General features: G+C 33.9%; 2 protein-coding genes across 4 annotated transcripts in view; both read left to right on the forward strand.

Moving 5' to 3' along the window:
- The window catches only part of Ten-a (Teneurin-a transmembrane protein), a 1,628,256-nt gene that overhangs the window by 598,270 nt on the left and 1,011,602 nt on the right, over positions 1–18,384 (forward strand). The window lies entirely within an intron of this gene.
- LOC141460385 (uncharacterized) lies at positions 14,009–14,440 on the forward strand. Its single transcript, XM_074140316.1, has one exon. It carries the CDS (start codon positions 14,009–14,011, stop codon positions 14,438–14,440), a length of 432 nt encoding a protein of 143 aa, XP_073996417.1.

Here is an 18,384-nt window from a genome sequence, read left to right on the forward strand (position 1 = left end):
AAGATAAAAAGGGTTGAAAATTTTTTGGGTCATGAAATCCTGTAAAATTACGGCCGTTCTATATCTTTCACTGTAAACAACATATTCGTATGAAATTTTGTTCTCTTATATACTTTGTTTTCCTCAGTTATAAGCTATGGTTTATTTGTGTACAGATCTAAAAATTGAGAAGATATAAAGGGTTGAAAATTTTTTGGGTCATGAAATCCTGTAAAATTACGGCCGCTCTATAACTTCCTCTGTAAACAACATATTCGTATGAAATTTTGTTCTCTTATACACTTTGTTTTCCTCAGTTATAAGCTATAGTTTATTTCTGTACAGATCTATAAATTGAGAAGATATAAAGGGTTGAAAATTTTTTGGGTCATGAAATCCTGTAAAATTACGGCCGCTCTATAACTTCCTCTGTAAACAACATATTCGTATGAAATTTTGTTCTCTTATACACTTTGTTTTCCTCAGTTATATGCTATAGTTTATTTGTGTACAGATCTATAAATTGAGAAGATAAAAAGGGTTGAAAATTTTTTGGGTCATGAAATCCTGTAAAATTACGGCCGTTCTATATCTTTCACTGTAAACAACATATTCGTATGAAATTTTGTTCTCTTATACTCTTTGTTTTCCTCAGTTATAAGCTATGGTTTATTTGTGTACAGATCTATAAATTGAGAAGATATAAAGGGTTGAAAATTTTTTGGGTCATGAAATCCTGTAAAATTACGGCCGCTCTATAACTTCCTCTGTAAACAACATATTCGTATGAAATTTTGTTCTCTTATACACTTTCTTTTCCTCAGTTATAAGCTATAGTTTATTTGTGTACAGATCTATAAATTGAGAAGATATAAAGGGTTGAAAATTTTTTGGGTCATGAAATCCTGTAAAATTACGGCCGTTCTATATCTTTCACTGTAAACAACATATTCGTATGAAATTTTGTTCTCTTATACACTTTGTTTTCCTCAGTTATAAGCTATAGTTTATTTCTGTACAGATCTATAAATTGAGAAGATATAAAGGGTTGAAAATTTTTTGGGTCATGAAATCCTGTAAAATTACGGCCGCTCTTTAACTTCCTCTGTAAACAACATATTCGTATGAAATTTTGTTCTCCCATACACTTTGTTTTCTTCAGTTATAAACTATTATTTATTTGTTTACAGATCTATAAATTGAGAAGATATAAAGGGTTGAAAATTTTTTTGGTCATGAAATCCTGTAAAATTACGGCCGCTCTATAACTTCCTCTGTAAACAACATATTCGTATGAAATTTTGTTCTCTTATACACTTTGTTTTCCTCAGTTATAAGCTATTATTTATTTGTTTACAGATCTATAAATTGAGAAGATATAAAGGGTTGAAAATTTTTTGGGTCATGAAATCCTGTAAAATTACGGCCGCTCTATAACTTCCTCTGTAAACAACATATTCGTATGAAATTTTGTTCTCTTATACACTTTGTTTTCCTCAGTTATAAGCTATAGTTTATTTGTGTACAGATCTATAAATTGAGAAGATAAAAAGGGTTGAAAATTTTTTGGGTCATGAAATCCTGTAAAATTACGGCCGCTCTATAACTTCCTCTGTAAACAACATATTCGTATGAAATTTTGTTCTCTTATACACTTTGTTTTCCTCAGTTATAAGCTATAGTTTATTTCTGTACAGATCTATAAATTGAGAAGATATAAAGGGTTGAAAATTTTTTGGGTCATGAAATCCTGTAAAATTACGGCCGCTCTATAACTTCCTCTGTAAACAACATATTCGTATGAAATTTTGTTCTCTTATACACTTTGTTTTCCTCAGTTATAAGCTATAGTTTATTTGTGTACAGATCTATAAATTGAGAAGATAAAAAGGGTTGAAAATTTTTTGGGTCATGAAATCCTGTAAAATTACGGCCGTTCTATATCTTTCACTGTAAACAACATATTCGTATGAAATTTTGTTCTCTTATACACTTTGTTTTCCTCAGTTATAAGCTATGGTTTATTTGTGTACAGATCTATAAATTGAGAAGATATAAAGGGTTGAAAATTTTTTGGGTCATGAAATCCTGTAAAATTACGGCCGCTCTATAACTTCCTCTGTAAACAACATATTCGTATGAAATTTTGTTCTCTTATACACTTTCTTTTCCTCAGTTATAAGCTATAGTTTATTTGTGTACAGATCTATAAATTGAGAAGATATAAAGGGTTGAAAATTTTTTGGGTCATGAAATCCTGTAAAATTACGGCCGTTCTATATCTTTCACTGTAAACAACATATTCGTATGAAATTTTGTTCTCTTATACACTTTGTTTTCCTCAGTTATAAGCTATAGTTTATTTCTGTACAGATCTATAAATTGAGAAGATATAAAGGGTTGAAAATTTTTTGGGTCATGAAATCCTGTAAAATTACGGCCGCTCTATAACTTCCTCTGTAAACAACATATTCGTATGAAATTTTGTTCTCTTATACACTTTGTTTTCCTCAGTTATAAGCTATTATTTATTTGTTTACAGATCTATAAATTGAGAAGATATAAAGGGTTGAAAATTTTTTGGGTCATGAAATCCTGTAAAATTACGGCCGTTCTATATCTTTCACTGTAAACAACATATTCGTATGAAATTTTTTTCTCCCGTACACTTTGTTTTCTTCAGTTATAAGCTATTGTTTATTTGTGTACAGATCTATAAATTGAGAAGATATAAAGGGTTGAAAATTTTTTGGGTCATGAAATCCTGTAAAATTACGGCCGCTCTATAACTTCCTCTGTAAACAACATATTCGTATGAAATTTTGTTCTCTTATACACTTTCTTTTCCTCAGTTATAAGCTATAGTTTATTTGTGTACAGATCTATAAATTGAGAAGATATAAAGGGTTGAAAATTTTTTGGGTCATGAAATCCTGTAAAATTACGGCCGTTCTATATCTTTCACTGTAAACAACATAATCGTATGAAATTTTGTTCTCTTATACACTTTGTTTTCCTCAGTTATAAGCTATAGTTTATTTGTGTACAGATCTATAAATTGAGAAGATATAAAGGGTTGAAAATGTTTTTGGGTCATGGAATCCTGTAAAATTACTGCCGTCCTATATCTTCCTCTGTAAACAACATATTCGTATGAAATTTTGTTCTCCCATACACTTTGTTTTCTTCACTTATAAGCTATTGTTTATTTGTGTAGAGATCTATAAATTGAGAAGATATAAAGGGTTGAAAATTTTTTGGGTCATGAAATCCTGTAAAATTACGGCCGCTCTTTATCTTCCTGTGTTAACAACATATTCGTATGAAATTTTGTTCTCTTATACACTTTGTTTTCCTCAGTTGTAAGCTATAGTTTATTTGTGTACAGATCTATAAATTGAGAAGATATAAAGAGTTGGAAAGGTTTTGGGTCATGATATCCTATAAAATTACGGCTGCTCTATATTTTCTTCTGTAAACAACATATTTGTATGAAATGTTTTTCTCTTATACACTTTGTTTTCGTCAGTTATAAGCTATAATTTATTTGTGTACAGATTTATAAATTGGGATGATATAAATATTGGTTGGTTCTCTCCCTGGGCATAATGGTTTAACAAGACATCTTTTCGAAATAGGGCTCGACCGATTCTTTCTGTAAAGTTTTTAAGACGGAGTAGGTTACCCCTAACAATCTGATGAGAATGGTTTTGGAGCGGGATGATTTATCTTCGGAATAGTTTAACGGTAGGGGATGTTCTTGTTGCCCTCTAATAATTGTTGTTAAATTTAATTAAGCAGTCGTAAATCTTTGATGGTACAGGTCCTAAAACCAATTTCTGTCCTAGATTGGGCTTGTTTCTTGTTGCTTTTCTTTCAGAAGTAATATGGTTCCTAATGGGTTTTGAATACCTTATAGTTAACCTTCTCACTGACTAGGTTGTTCTACGCTATTAAGACAGAATTGTTCAATATTCAATATTTATGTTAATCAGTCCAAATAGAATTGATATTACATTACTGCAGTTGCCACAAAAGGGATAGAGTAATTTGTATTTGTGCGATAGAAAGAAGAGGTGTTCTTGTATTAGATTTAATTAAATTTTACGCTAGCCTACAGCCCTTCGTTAAAAGGATCTCAGAGGTGTAGAAATAGCGAGGGCTTATCTCAGTATTACCTTTGAAATAGCTCCAATTAGACTGCTCCCCATTCCTAATGATCCCTTTCGCCGTATCCACCACATTCGGACTGGATTATAATTTAATTCTTAAAGATATCACTAAAGTAATTATGTATCAATGTTGTCATCAGCTAAACATCATGCATCAATTAGTAAAAATAAACATCATGGCGTAGTATTATTACGAGATACCTAAATTATTTTCGTTAATTGTCATTGTACTAATGTTTGCTTCTTACAAAATTTATGGTGCAAAATAATGTTAAGCGTTATCAGATAAACAAAATTTTAAAATTTCTTGCAGCGTCTGAGTTGCGATTTCGATTTCCATTTCGATGCACCATTTCGCTACGAAGACATAATATTCACCACCAACATCTATGTGCTTAAATCTATAGCGGAGCTAGCAAAGAAATATGAATGTATTTAAATGTTATAGCCGATTAGAATGAATGTAAGAAAATGATTAGAGAAGGATTAAGTGATTTCAATTTCGGTTAAGCTATAAAGGATGGCAGGAATATAGAGTACTGATTAGTTGTTGTTTAAGTAAATAGTTGTATATAGTAGAGGGATGGATGTGTGAAGCGAATGTATTTATAAGTAAGAATGGAGAGTGAGTGATATTCTAGTGAAAAGCACCTAGACGATGCTGGCTGTATGGTGAAAGCCAATGCCAAAAAAAGCAAAAAAACAAAAAATTCTATACAATTAATTAAACAAATATGTTATTTTGTAAACCTTTAAATAAATACACAACTACTGCTATTATTACTATTATTATTATTATTGTATTATTATTATTTGATGTAGAGCGTCGAGACTCCCAAAAGGCACATCCAAATGAAGTTCCGAATCGAATGACACCTCATTCACGAAACAAAGGTAACAACATCAACAAGAAAAAAATAAGATCAACAACAATTTTTGAAAATGCGGTTTTTGCCTATTATCAGCAACTTTTTTCTCGAAATCTGTTAAATCTGGGTTGTTGCAAAAAAAAAAAAAAAAAATACTGTTATGAAGGGGGTATTTACCCTACATTATAAAGAAAAATTTGGATTTTTATCTTTTATAGTAAACTTTTATAGAGTGCTTTCGACGTTACGCTTTTTCGTGCAGTTTTTGACGATCAACCAACCTTTATACGAACTGTCCTACCGGGACAGTTTTAATAAATTCAATTTGTATTTTTTCTCTCTTAAATTAAGTTACAAATAAATATCTGAGATAGAAAAAGAAAAAAACTCTAGAAAATGGCAGATCTGCCATGAAGTAAAAGCACCGAACAAAAGATTTTTCGCGGTTTGAAAGGAGCTTGAAAAGAAGTAAACTTTTGCTTTGCATTTGTGGCCGTCAAGAGGACTTGAAGCTGATAAGTACAGCATCAATAATTCGTTTGGTGCTCTTACCATCCTGCCAATTCTCTCTTCTTGTCTACCTTGGGCCTTCTTCTCTAAGTTTTCTTCCTTCCTTAAAAAAAGGAGAAAAAAGGAAAACTTACTCTGAAATACCAGAGTTACGTGGAAGGGCACTTTTCTTTTTAGGCTTTTTTCTTTTCTCGCTTTGAAGAATTTTCCCCCAAGCTATTCTACTCTCAGCTGAGAGAGTAATAGTAGAGGAGCACTGTAATCATTTTAAAGGGCAACCAAGTTTTTCCAAGCCTCGAATTTTCCTCCCGTCAGCCTTGGGCCAATCTTATTCTTTATTTTCCTCTACTCAGTTTTCCACCTTATGTTTGATTATAGATTCTCTTTAACCCTAATGCCTTCTATAGAACACCTAAATAATATCCTCAACAAAAATTTACAGTTTAAAAAGTATAAGAGTTGATTAAACGCCAAAGTACGGTACACAAATCACCAAGTACCCAATATTTCATTCATACGATTCGTACTTCTAGTATCATACTTTTTAGAATGTACAGGGTACAGCGCCAAAATCCGAACAAAATACAAATTAAGATTCCCGCCTTTCTATACCACTGATAGATGTCGCGATTAGCGTTCATATAGCTTGACGCATGTACTAAACCATCAAAACCTCTAAACAGTCACAATGTTGAAACCAAGTGCGGAATGTGACCGTAGAACCGCGATTATCGTAATTGTTCGCGCTGGGCGCTCGGCGACAGAAATAATTCGGTTCTTTGGGTACCCAAGATCGACTGTGTATGATGTCGTCGCGAAGTATAATGAGTTGGAGAAGTCCAACGAAGGTTTTGCAACACCGGCGAGAAAAACACACTCGAAGGAGCGCGTTGTCAGGACGCCCGACATCATTCAACGGGCTCAGAAGCTGATTTTAGAAGATCCTGGGCAGTTGATCCGAAAAATGTCTTCGGTTGTTGATGTGAGCGAAAAAACTATGTATTGAATCGTCGAGGAGGACATCCGCTATAACTCTGACACAATTAAAGTGAAACAGATGCTTACCGAAGCCGTCAGGACAAACGCTGCAATCTGCTTTTGTGTTCATTAAGAAACAATGCTGCCGGACGACTCAGGTTTTTTTCTGAAGAGAAAATTTTTACTGTTGATGCGAAAATCAATCGAAGGAATGACCGCTGGCTCGCCCACGACCCTGAAGAGGTCCCCATTGTTGCAAGAACGAAATTTTCTGCGAATGTTCACGTGCTAGGAGTTGTGTCCAGTGAGGGTGATGTCATGCCATCGCATTTCTTTAATAACGGGGAAATGTCATAAAAGAAGTTTATTTGCGTGTTCTGACTGTAATGAAGCCGTGGATGGACACTGTGTCGTCTGGAAAGCCGTATGAAGCCCACACAAGTCATTAGGTGCAAAATTGCTTGTCGGACAACGTCGACATGTTTCGGTCGAAAGAATACTGGCCTCCTAACAGCCCAGATTTGAATCCTTTGGACTACTACGTATGGAGCGTAGTTGAAAGGGTCATTAACAAGTCTAGACATCCAAACGTCGCATCATTGATAGCCGCTGTTGAAGCGGCATTCGCCGATAAGGACCGTGACACATTAAAGCGCGTCTGCACATGCTTCAGACCGTAAAGGGAGGCGGTCATTCAAGGTAGCGGAGGATCTATTGAGTAAATGTGTTCTTTAAGACCTTACAAACATGTGGATAAATTTTTTTTTTTAAATATTTTCTTTTTTTGCAATCAAAAATATGTTGGTAAAAAATGTATATTTTGTCTGGATTTTGGCGCCGCATCCTGTAATAGATGTCACAGACCTTTATGCTGGCGATTTTCATGCATAAAGTATTTGTTCATTAATGAGCAGCACTGATTTAATTTAGATGGTAATAGGAGGTATTAAACTATTCATGCATAGGTTTAAACAAAAAAAAAAAAGATTAATGAAAAATATAGTTGTTTTGACGTTAAGATTAAAAATACATGTACCAAAGTACATACCGATTTTATTTTGTTTTTATTTTTTACATCTGATTTAAGTGCAAGTTTAGCGCAGCTGAAGGAAGTAAAAATCGTCGGGTTAAGTTCATTGTTCAATTAAACTGATTAGTACTTTACTTTATGCAGTAGTTCACTTATTAATAATAATATGTAATTAATAATTAATCCAGTTTGTTAATATTAAATGATAATGTAATTTTCTTCAATTACATTGTTAATTTAGGTGTTCTTCTCACAGTGTTATATAATATATGTAAAATGAAAAAGAAATGCATATTTTTAGTTGGTTATAAAACTTCTTTACAAGTACTCAATTTAAGGGAATCCATAAAAATAAAATTTGAAAACGAATGAATTCTAATTACAAGTATTAATTATTTGTTAATAACCGTGTGTAATTTGTGCACACGTATACTGCTATAAGACGAATTCAAGATTGAAATTTCATTTTAACTGTGTGATTCATAACACGACAGAAACAGACCAACTCTAACTTTTCCTATTTCTTCGTTAATGTGCGAGTGAATGTGATGATTATTCAGATTTAAGATAAATCACAAGAATAATTTGGAATAGAGTTAAAATGAAATGCTTTTTTAATACTAACTATGATGATGAGATACATCTTTTATTATTCTAACAGAAAAATATTTATGGGTGATAAAAGGCCAGCCTAAGGGTCTGTGACATCTAATACATTCTAAAAAATATGATACTAGAAGTATGAATGAAATTTTGGGTACTCGCTGGTTTGTGTATTTGTTGATTTGCTCTTATACTTAATCAACCCTTACTCTTAACTTTTTAAATTGTAAGTTTTTATTAAGGAGGTTGAAATTTTAAGAACCAAAAACTAGTAATACCTGACCTATATTTTATAATCATGCTCATATGTAGATAATATTTATTATAAATTTAAAGAGATAGCTTTAAATTTAGAAAGTGTCAAAAATTAATTTTAGGTTGTCAACAATAAATTACTTAAATTGCCAATTAAGCATGGCTCGTGAATAATAAATAAGAACTATGAGTAGTTTTATGCCATAATGAATTTTAATCGTACGATAATTAAAAGAAAAACATTACTTTTACCTAATGTGGACGACATGCTTATTTAGCCGATTAAAAAATACTTGAAGTTAAAATAAGTATAAATATGAGTATAATTGAAATTGCTGCTCAACAACTGACTTAGTAATTTAGGGCAACATCATGTTGAGGATTCAAATATGTGTAAGTACGTTGTGAACTTTTTCAAAAATGGAACGCATTTAAAATACAAAAAAAGCAAGCTATTATAATTTTTTACAGCTGCTGATAGCTATAGTTTTCTTCGTGGAGGCCATCTTGTCAGTTCCGATTGGCGCTGAAGAAATGAGCTTTGGTGTCGCCAAAGGTAGGCAAAGAGTTCCTAATTCATTGAGGAAACTAATAAATAAATAAATAATAAATAAAAATTGAATAATTATTGCTGACCTGGTTACGGCAATGAGATTTTCACCTACCAAAAATTCCTTAATTCAGTGTTTCTGATGGGTAGACCATTTAGCATAATCCATCGCCATCTCGAAATAATTTTATGGCACTAAAAAAATTTCTCTGGTCTGCTGCTGTGAAAAGCTTAAAAGCTTACTTATCCATTCTCCTAAAAGTGGAAACTTTTAGTTCTTTGGTACAGATGTCTATTCTCTTCAGGAAACGGAAGGAAGAAGTTTCACATAAAGTACTCGTAACCTCAATTTGTACCCTCACAAAATTCAAGTATCCCCTGATGCGAGCGAAGACATCCCAATCCGGTTTAGAGGCGCCAATCGATAGGAATCATTTGCAACCATAATGCACACTCTTTTCAAAAGAGGTTGTAGTTTCATTGCCCAAGCCGACAATGGTCGACAAACCACGACTCGCAATCCACATACACCTCTTTTAGCCCGTTGATTGTGGCTCCTCCACAAAATAAACCACATGCGGGTTTGCACGTAAATTGCGATTAAAAGTTCGTAGCTCCTGTGCAGAAGTCTGCCTAGGTGAGTCTATTTTGAAGAAATGGTCGCTAGGTGTGGGGGGGTGTCGATGATATTGCTGAATTGTCTCGGGACTCAGATCCACTTGCAGTCGATGTCAACCGCACCGTATTGCTGCTTGTGACAGTGTCTTCGAATAAAGAGGAATGGATAATGGTTCGTAGTCAGGCGTATGAGATAAATTTTAACGTGCTGAAGTTCATGCAACATGAAGTAGTGGAACTATTCTGTTGAAGAGTGTGTGGAACTGTTTCTCGTGAAGGATGGAAAAAAAACCGTGCGAAGATAATTATAGTAATAATGAAAACAAGGGTTCATTGGGAAAGCGAATTATTAATAACTCTGAGTTCTGAGTAGGAAATAAGTGAAACAAAGTACAAGCCGAGTGTGGTTGGAAGAGTTAGAAGTGGCCAACCTTGGCGAACCTATCTCAATCAGATTGAGTAAAGACCAGCTTGGAAGTACCCTAATTAGGTTAATACCTAGCTATATAGGTTAGGTTAATACCTAGCTATATAGGTTAGGTTAATACCTAGCTATATAAGTTAGGTTAATACCTAGCTATATAGGTTAGGTTAATACCTAGCTATATAGGTTAGGTTAATACCTAGCTATATAGGTTAGGTTAATACCTAGCTATATAGGTTAGGTTAATACCTAGCTATATAGGTTAGGTTAATACCTAGCTATATAGGTTAGGTTAATACCTAGCTATATAGGTTAGGTTAATACCTAGCTATATAGGTTAGGTTAATACCTAGCTATATAGGTTAGGTTAATACCTAGCTATATAGGTTAGGTTAATACCTAGCTATATAGGTTAGGTTAATACCTAGCTATATAAGTTAGGTTAATACCTAGCTATATAGGTTAGGTTAATACCAAGCTATATAGGTTAGGTTAATACCTAGCTATATAGGTTAGGTTAATACCTAGCTATATAGGTTAGGTTAATACCTAGCTATATAGGTTAGGTTAATACCTAGCTATATAGGTTAGGTTAATATCTACCTAGATAGGTTAGGTTAATACCTAGCTATATAGGTTAGGTTAATACCTAGCTATATAGGTTAGGTTAATACCTAGCTATATAGGTTAGGTTAATACCTAGCTATATAGGTTAGGTTAATACCTAGCTATATAGGTTAGGTTAATACCTAGCTATATAGGTTAGGTTAATATCTACCTAGATAGGTTAGGTTATAAAATTATTTGGCTCTCAAAAGAAATTTCAGTCGTATTAATTACCTCTGATGGCTAATGAGTTTGCCAACCACTGGTCTAACAAACTATCAGCGAACTACTTAGCCCTAATTTTTAAATTAATAATACTATTAGTTATTTGTTTTTAATTTTATTTATTTATTGTTAAACTGGTTTGCCATTAACCTAAAACAAATTTATTCTAAATTTCAAGCCAAAATATTGACATACTATATGATATGAACATTTGTACCAACAAAACGATTTGTAGCTTTTTTTCATAAATTTCTTCAAAAAAAAATATTCCGTCGTGTGTAGGCCAAATGGCTACCCACTCTCGGATAGCAAATTTAACTCGATAAAAAAAAATCAATAAATGGGAGCTCTAACAGAAAAATTTTGATATGTATCTTCTTTTTTTTCAGTTATGAAACGCTCACCATTTCCTTTTTCGGCATTGAAGAGCCCCATATTTAACTCAGTAGGTGGTTTTCTTGAACCTTTGGCTCCTGCGTTTGGTGGGTAGTGTGCTAAGAATTTTAAAGTAATGATCTACTTAAAAAAATATTTGAAATATTATGTTCTGATGTAAAACCTATAAATAAAAATTGAACATATTTTAAAAATAAAACCAATTTGGAAATTATACCTAAATTTTTTCTCAAAATTAACTTTTCTTTCTTTTACTAGCGATTTTTAAAGCAACAATTTCTGTAACCATGGCAACCGCCACATTTAATTATATAATTTTTTTTTTTATTTATTTATCCTTTTAATGAGATTTACACCTGTAGCTACAGGGTACAATAGGTAAATGTGATAGGTATAAATCAATAGCGTGTCAAACGTGAATGACGGTCATCCAGTGATGGCCGCCATTAGTCACCCAGTTGGTCACGGGGCCAATGGCGCCTCAGCCGTCTTCGAGGATTGGAGGGTAGCATGGTTGAAGATAAGTTAGCAGCTAAAGGGTTGTGATGAAGTGAGAGTTTTTGGTGAAAATTTTTATATCGAATTTTGGCAAGTTCGGAGATGAGTGGAATTTGGAGATCTGTATGGATTGTGTGGTTGCTATCATAGAATGGAGCGTCTACTATGCGGCGGAGTATTTTAGATTGGAGAGTTTGCAGTCTATTGATGTTGGATTTTTTTAGCTGTTCCGTAAAGTTCGAGTCCGTAAGTCCATATTGGTGTGAGAAGAGCTGTAACAGAGTCGTCATTATATAAATATAAAACATTTTTAACTTGCATTGTTTAAAATTTGTATTTCAATATTGCGTTACTACAGCTATTGAAAATTACTTCAATATTAACAACACTTAATATTATTGCATAAGGCGTATCTGTTTCGCGAAAATTGATTTGAGGCACATTCATTATAAATAACGGTAGGTGTTACAAGATTATTAATCATTTTAAGAATAAAACTTCTCTTTAACTCAATTTAGATAAAAATTAGATTAATTTTGAATGCTGAATAATTAACTCTCTTTGTAAATATACACAGTTATGGAATTTAAATTATAATGAACAAATCCTTTTCCAGAAATAGAGGTTGGTCTTCTAAACAAAAGAAGTCGTTCTTTTAAAATGAACTGAATCATCTGATTTTACATATGATTTTTTGTTTGTTTCTTAGTGCAACAGTCTGCATAGGACCATGGACCTCCACATTAATGGTTCTCCAAGCATTTCTGTCCTGAGCTTTTTTTGGACGATCAACCCTTATAAAATTGTCCTACCGGACAGTTTTAATTTTTTAGGAGGTTTTTCACTAAATTCTCATTTTTAATAATCAAATTTACAAGAAAATTTGGTACCTAATAAATATGTCCTTTTTTTGATAAAACAAAATCAATTTATTTATTACATTTTACCAATATTTTTTTATGTTCAGCATGTTGCCATTGTGATTGACAGTTGTAAGGCATCTGTCTACCAGTGTTGGACCTCTCTTATACAATTTCCTTAGATTTCCAATAAAAGAAAATGAAGAAAACCCTTTTGGAAAAACTAGCCAACTGGAAATGCCAGTTTATTGATTCCATTTTTCATTTTTTACGGAGTATTTCTGAAATACTTCTCCAATTATTATTATTATTATTATTATTATTATTTTTTTTTTTTTTTTTTTTTTTTTTTTTTTTTTTTTTTTTTTTTTTTTTTTTTTTTGCGCATCAACAGCTGAGGTCATTAGCGCCCGGAGCTTTTTCCAGTGCACTGCCGGCCTCCGGACAGTGTTCTCTCGTTACAGACAACACTGTCCATCACCGGACAGTGAGCTGTAAGAAGCTCCTAGGAAGAGAAAATCTAAGGGTCAGCTGCTGGATTCGAACCCGGGACCTCCGCGTGGGAGTCCAGTATGCTAACCTCATAGCTAGCATGAGGTTATTATTATTATTATTATTATTATTATTATTATTATTTAATATATTATTATTGATTTTAATTGATTGATGAAGATCATGAAGAGTTATCTTCGAGATAGAGTGTTAGCATTTTAGAGAAAGCAGGGACAGCGGAGTAGGAACGTCACCGCAGGAGCGGCTCAGGGGTCTATTCTTGGCCCGATGCTTTGGAATCTGACGTATGATGAGCTACTGCGTATGAACATGCCAGAAGATACCTTCCTGGTGGGCTAAGCCGATGATGTTGCGGTTGTAATATTGTCTGAATCCATAGAGCTGGCTCAAATGAAATTAAATCAAGTGATGAAGCTTGGATGGAAGAGCATGCCCTACTCTTGGCCTTTGCTAAAACAGAAATAGTACTGTTCACGACGAGGCGTATTCAAACTTCAGTACAACACTGAAAGTGGGGCAGTATGAAGTGGAAACTAAACCCGCGGCGAGGTATCTAGGAGTGACATTGGATACCAAGCTCAAATTTTTTGAGCAAATTAAAAGAAGTGCAGACAAGGCTGCTAAATGTCAGCAGCATCAAGCCGGCTAATGGTGAATTGCAGCGGGCCGCAACCTTGCAAAAGTGGTGCAGTCCATTACACTGTATGGGGCGGAAGTATGGGCCGACAGGCTAAGCACCGCATATTACCGGAAGAGACTGTCTGCAGGGCAACGAAGAGGGGTCCTTCGGATAACTTCTGCTTACCGAACAGTTTCGTTAGACGCAATTATAGTGGTGGCCGAGGTTATCCCGATCTACCTCCTCGCTCAAGAGCGAAAGGCCATTTATGAAAGAACAGGAGGAAACCGATGGCTGGTTAAAATGGAGGCCAGACGAGACACTCTGAAGAAGTGGCAAGAAGAATGGGAGTCCTGTAACAAGGCAGCATGGACAAGAGTGCTGATTCCTAGGATTGAAGGATGGTATGATAGGAAACATGGTCAAGTAAATTTCTACTTGGCTCAGTTTCTAACAGGTCATGGCTGCTTCAAGAAGTATCTGAACACCATGAGAAAAGTAGAAAGTCCTTGCTGTGTGTATTGTAAGGAAGTTCAGGACAATGCACGGCACAGATTTTTCGAGTGTAAGAGATGGGACGAAGAAAGAATGGAACTGGAGTTAGAGATAGGGAGCATTACTCCAGAGAATATCGTGGGCAAAGTGTTAGCCGTGAAATCCAATTGGACTAAGGTGGACAAGACCGTCTGCGATATTTTAAAAAAGAAGAAAGTGGAAGATGTATACTTCAGCTAAAATGAGGGAAAAATGACGGAGGGTATAGTGTTCCTGGTCCAGCCCGAAGTAATGGGACAAACGGTCCCGGGCTGGGTCCATCAAGGAAATCGAGGAAGTGAGGTTTTTTAGTAGGTAGGAATCCCACATAACCGCTCCCATCGGTACCTTTAGGAAGGTTTTCCTCACTTATAAAAGAAAATAATAATTATTATTATTATTATTTAATATATTATTATTGATTTTAATTGAAGAACGCTCTTTACTTTTTTTGATTACAGTTATATCATGTATACTTAATATTGAAGTAACTTTTAGAATTAATTAAAAGTTTTAAGACCAATTAATTCTGTAATTTGTTGTATGAGAAAGGTGTGTTGAGTTGAGAAAAGATTTTGGTAACATGAAATGGTCAGACATGAAACATCCTCAGATAACTTATTTAAATTAAACTTAACATTGAAAATCAATCTTTTAAAGGGGCTTATTGAAGAAATTATTTGCATAATGCGAAGGTTAATGTATGACGTCTTGTTTGTAAACATTAAAAAACGTTTTGTTTGTATTTTGCATTAATCACTTAACTACTAATTTTAGGTCCATAAAATTGCCAATAATTTCTGTTCTCATTCACCAAAATGATTTTTAAAACAAAGAATGGCCAATTACAGAAGTGGAGAATATATTATTGGCAATATTATTTCATATTTGTTAGTAAAATCATAGACGGACAGTCATCAGTGGATATTTATGTGTAAAGCAGTATGCCACATGTGTTTACCGAAACTGTCCAAGTTCACACATAAACACTATCTTCAACTATGTATTAGGTACCTGTATTGGTCTCAAAATACTTGTTAATAATGCACATTATACGAGGTGTGTTCAAAAAGTAACGGGAATTTTCGTTTTTTGAAAAAAATATTTATTTATTCATCTACATTAATATTGTCGCCTTCAAAGTAGTCCCCTTCGCATACAATACACTTGTGCCAGCGCTTTTTCCAATCCTCGAAACACTTCTGAAACTCGATCTTTGTGATAGCTTTCAGCGATTCGCTTTTAATGTCATCTATGCTTGTAAAACGACGGCCTTTTAATGTTCTCTTTATGTTTGGAAATAGAAAAAAGTCACATGGAGCCATGTCTGGCGAATATGGAGGCTGGGGCATCGTTAAAGTTTTGTTTTTGGCCAAAAATTCACGAACAAGCAATGAAGTGTGAGCAGGTGCATTATCGTGGTGCAAAATCCATGAATTGTTTTGCCACAAATCCGGGCGTTTTTTTCGGATTGCTTCACGCAAACGGCGTTGAACTTGTAGGTAGTACTCCTTATTGATTGTTTGACCTTGTGGCAAGAATTCATGATGCACTATGCCATTAAAATCGAAGAACACAGTGAGCATAACCTTCACATTCGACCGCACTTGTCGAGCCTTTTTCGGTCTTGGCGATCCAGAATGCCTCCACTGGGACGATTTTAGTTAGGATGTGCACCATCCTATAGTTTAATTTCAAGATCACTATTTCCGGCTTGTTGTCCTGCCTATGGACAGCTGGATGAAATCCCGAAACATCCCGAGTAATAAGGAATATTTTTCTGTCGCATCTTACACTCACAATTGCCTGAAAAATAATTTTAGCCTTAGTTTCGACATCATATCTGTAAACCCATGTTTCGTCACCTGTTATAACACGTTTCAGTAGATCCGCATCGTTGTCGACTTCATTGAGCAACTTCCATTCTCCGCTGTTTTTGTTCGAAATTCAACAATTTTGGAACAAATTTTGCTGCCACACGTTTCATACCCAAAACATCCGAAAAAATGTCATGGCATGAGCCAATTGATATGGCAACATCATCAGCGACTTCTCTGATTGTGATTCGGCGATCGTTCATAACCATTTCTTTCACTTTTTTCACGTTTTCATCGGTTGTTGATGTGCTTGGACGTCCAGGTCGTTCGTCATCTTCAACGTTTTCGCGGCCATCTTGGAAACGCTTATACCACTCGTAAATCCTTGTTTTACTCATAGCAGACTCACCATATGCCTTTATTAACATTTCACACACTTTATTACACTTTATTTCATTTTTTACGCAAAATTTAATACAAATTCTTTGATCCATTTTTTTTAACAAACAAAAATCGCCAAGCTCGAAAAACACGTCTAACCTTAACGGCTGCCACTTAAGAAGTAAACAATGAATATTACTGAAAATTTTATCGTACTTCAGGGGCATGTGTACCAACATAATAAAAAAAAAAAATTACAATCAGACTCTCCAAACCCGCGAAATTTAAAAATTCCCGTTACTTTTTGAACACACCTCGTATACTGGTGTCTAGCAAATTTACGTGACTGCATTAATATAGGCATTTACTGATATTACGGTACTATATTATTCACTGTAACATAAACGGAATGATTATGCAACTGCGTAAATAACACAAAACGATCTTCTTTGAAACAAATTTTTCTTATAGAACACCTATTGTTAACTCGCTAAATTTTCAAAATTGGTTTTAAAGGAAGCTGTTTGTTTTATGGCCCCCTGAAAATGTAAATTTTTTGAGAAGAATCAAACTTTGTCCCTTGCATATTTTGATCCATCTTTATGTGCACCATCCTATAGTTTAATTTCAAGATCACTATTTCCGGCTTGTTGTCCTGCCCATGGACAGCTGGATGAAATCCCGAAACATCCCGAGTAATAAGGAATATTTTTCTGTCGCATCTTACACTCACAGTTGCCTGAAAAATAATTTTCGCCACATTATTGTTACTGGTCCCACTACACCGCATTTCTCTCAGTTATTCTCTCCTTCGATGAACTATCTTACACAATGATCTCATCGATATAACATGGTCCTGCATGGCCGATACAAAAAATCCCTTAAATTTCAGCATACAGCTTGTCCACAATGGAAGCATTTCAGCGACAAATTAAAAATTTTGTTATGTTTGAATTCATTTGTGCGTAAAATCTAACATGGGTTTGTTTTTGCTAGAACATTCACTTTTAGAGGCAATTTTGCATTTTCTTCTTTATTTTAAATCCAGCACTGTGAATCCTTCATCTAACCAGCAGGTCATATTTATTTACTTTATAATATTTTTTAAACGATGTGGTATTATTGCTATTATAAAATAAATCTTCTACAAGTATTTAAAATCTTTACTAATTGGTTCAAAGTATTGCAGATCAATTAATGGTGATTATCACCTTACCCTTTCAATGATTATTATTGCATACACTCATTTTCCCAATACAACGTTTGCAACAAATCAATAGCATAAATAGCTTACCGAAGAGCTTAAAATATTAATGTTCACATTGGTTGAAATGAATTAAAGAGCCGAGAATTTTGACTGTATGGACTATCTGATAAATACTCAAATACTCAGAATCTTTGTATACTTGTATTTGCTTTTAGAGAGTGCTCATACATTCTCACGAGTATTTACTTTAGAATGAATGCATTAATTAATCATTTTACACCTACCGACATGATCCTTTCTTTGTTTGAGTTTTAATTATTTTTAAAGTGTAACTATTTATTTAACTTATCTTTAAAATGATGCAAAATATATACAATTTAACGAAGTTTATTCTTATTCATTGCTATTTTGGTTGTGACAGTTTAACGTAGTGAGCATATTGACCAAGGAAGTGGCGCTCCAAACGGGGTGAAGCTGTACAGTTCAGTAGGTGCTGCTATCATCGGTACCAATTACAACTACTTCGAGCAATATCAATTTTATACCACCCCTGCTGCTAAGGGAATCTTTAAAAGTTACTAGTTACTACTCAATAATGGAAAGGTAGTTTGAAAAAAAAAGGTAACCTTAGTTTGGATTTTTTTTGCCCCTTGACATCGAAACGATGGAAAGTAATATCTTTTTCTTTTTTTTTATTTAAATATTATTCAACTGTTTTTGTCACTTATGAAGTTATTTGC

This window comes from Rhodnius prolixus, unplaced genomic scaffold (assembly GCF_049639745.1).
Source record: "Rhodnius prolixus isolate KJV_2025 unplaced genomic scaffold, Rpr scaffold_6, whole genome shotgun sequence".
Classification (NCBI taxonomy): domain Eukaryota; kingdom Metazoa; phylum Arthropoda; class Insecta; order Hemiptera; family Reduviidae; genus Rhodnius; species Rhodnius prolixus.

Excerpts from the sequence above, each read along its gene's own strand:
- LOC141460385 (XM_074140316.1), top strand. The coding sequence starts at position 14,009 with ATGGAGGCCAGACGAGACACTCTGAAGAAGTGGCAAGAAGAATGGGAG.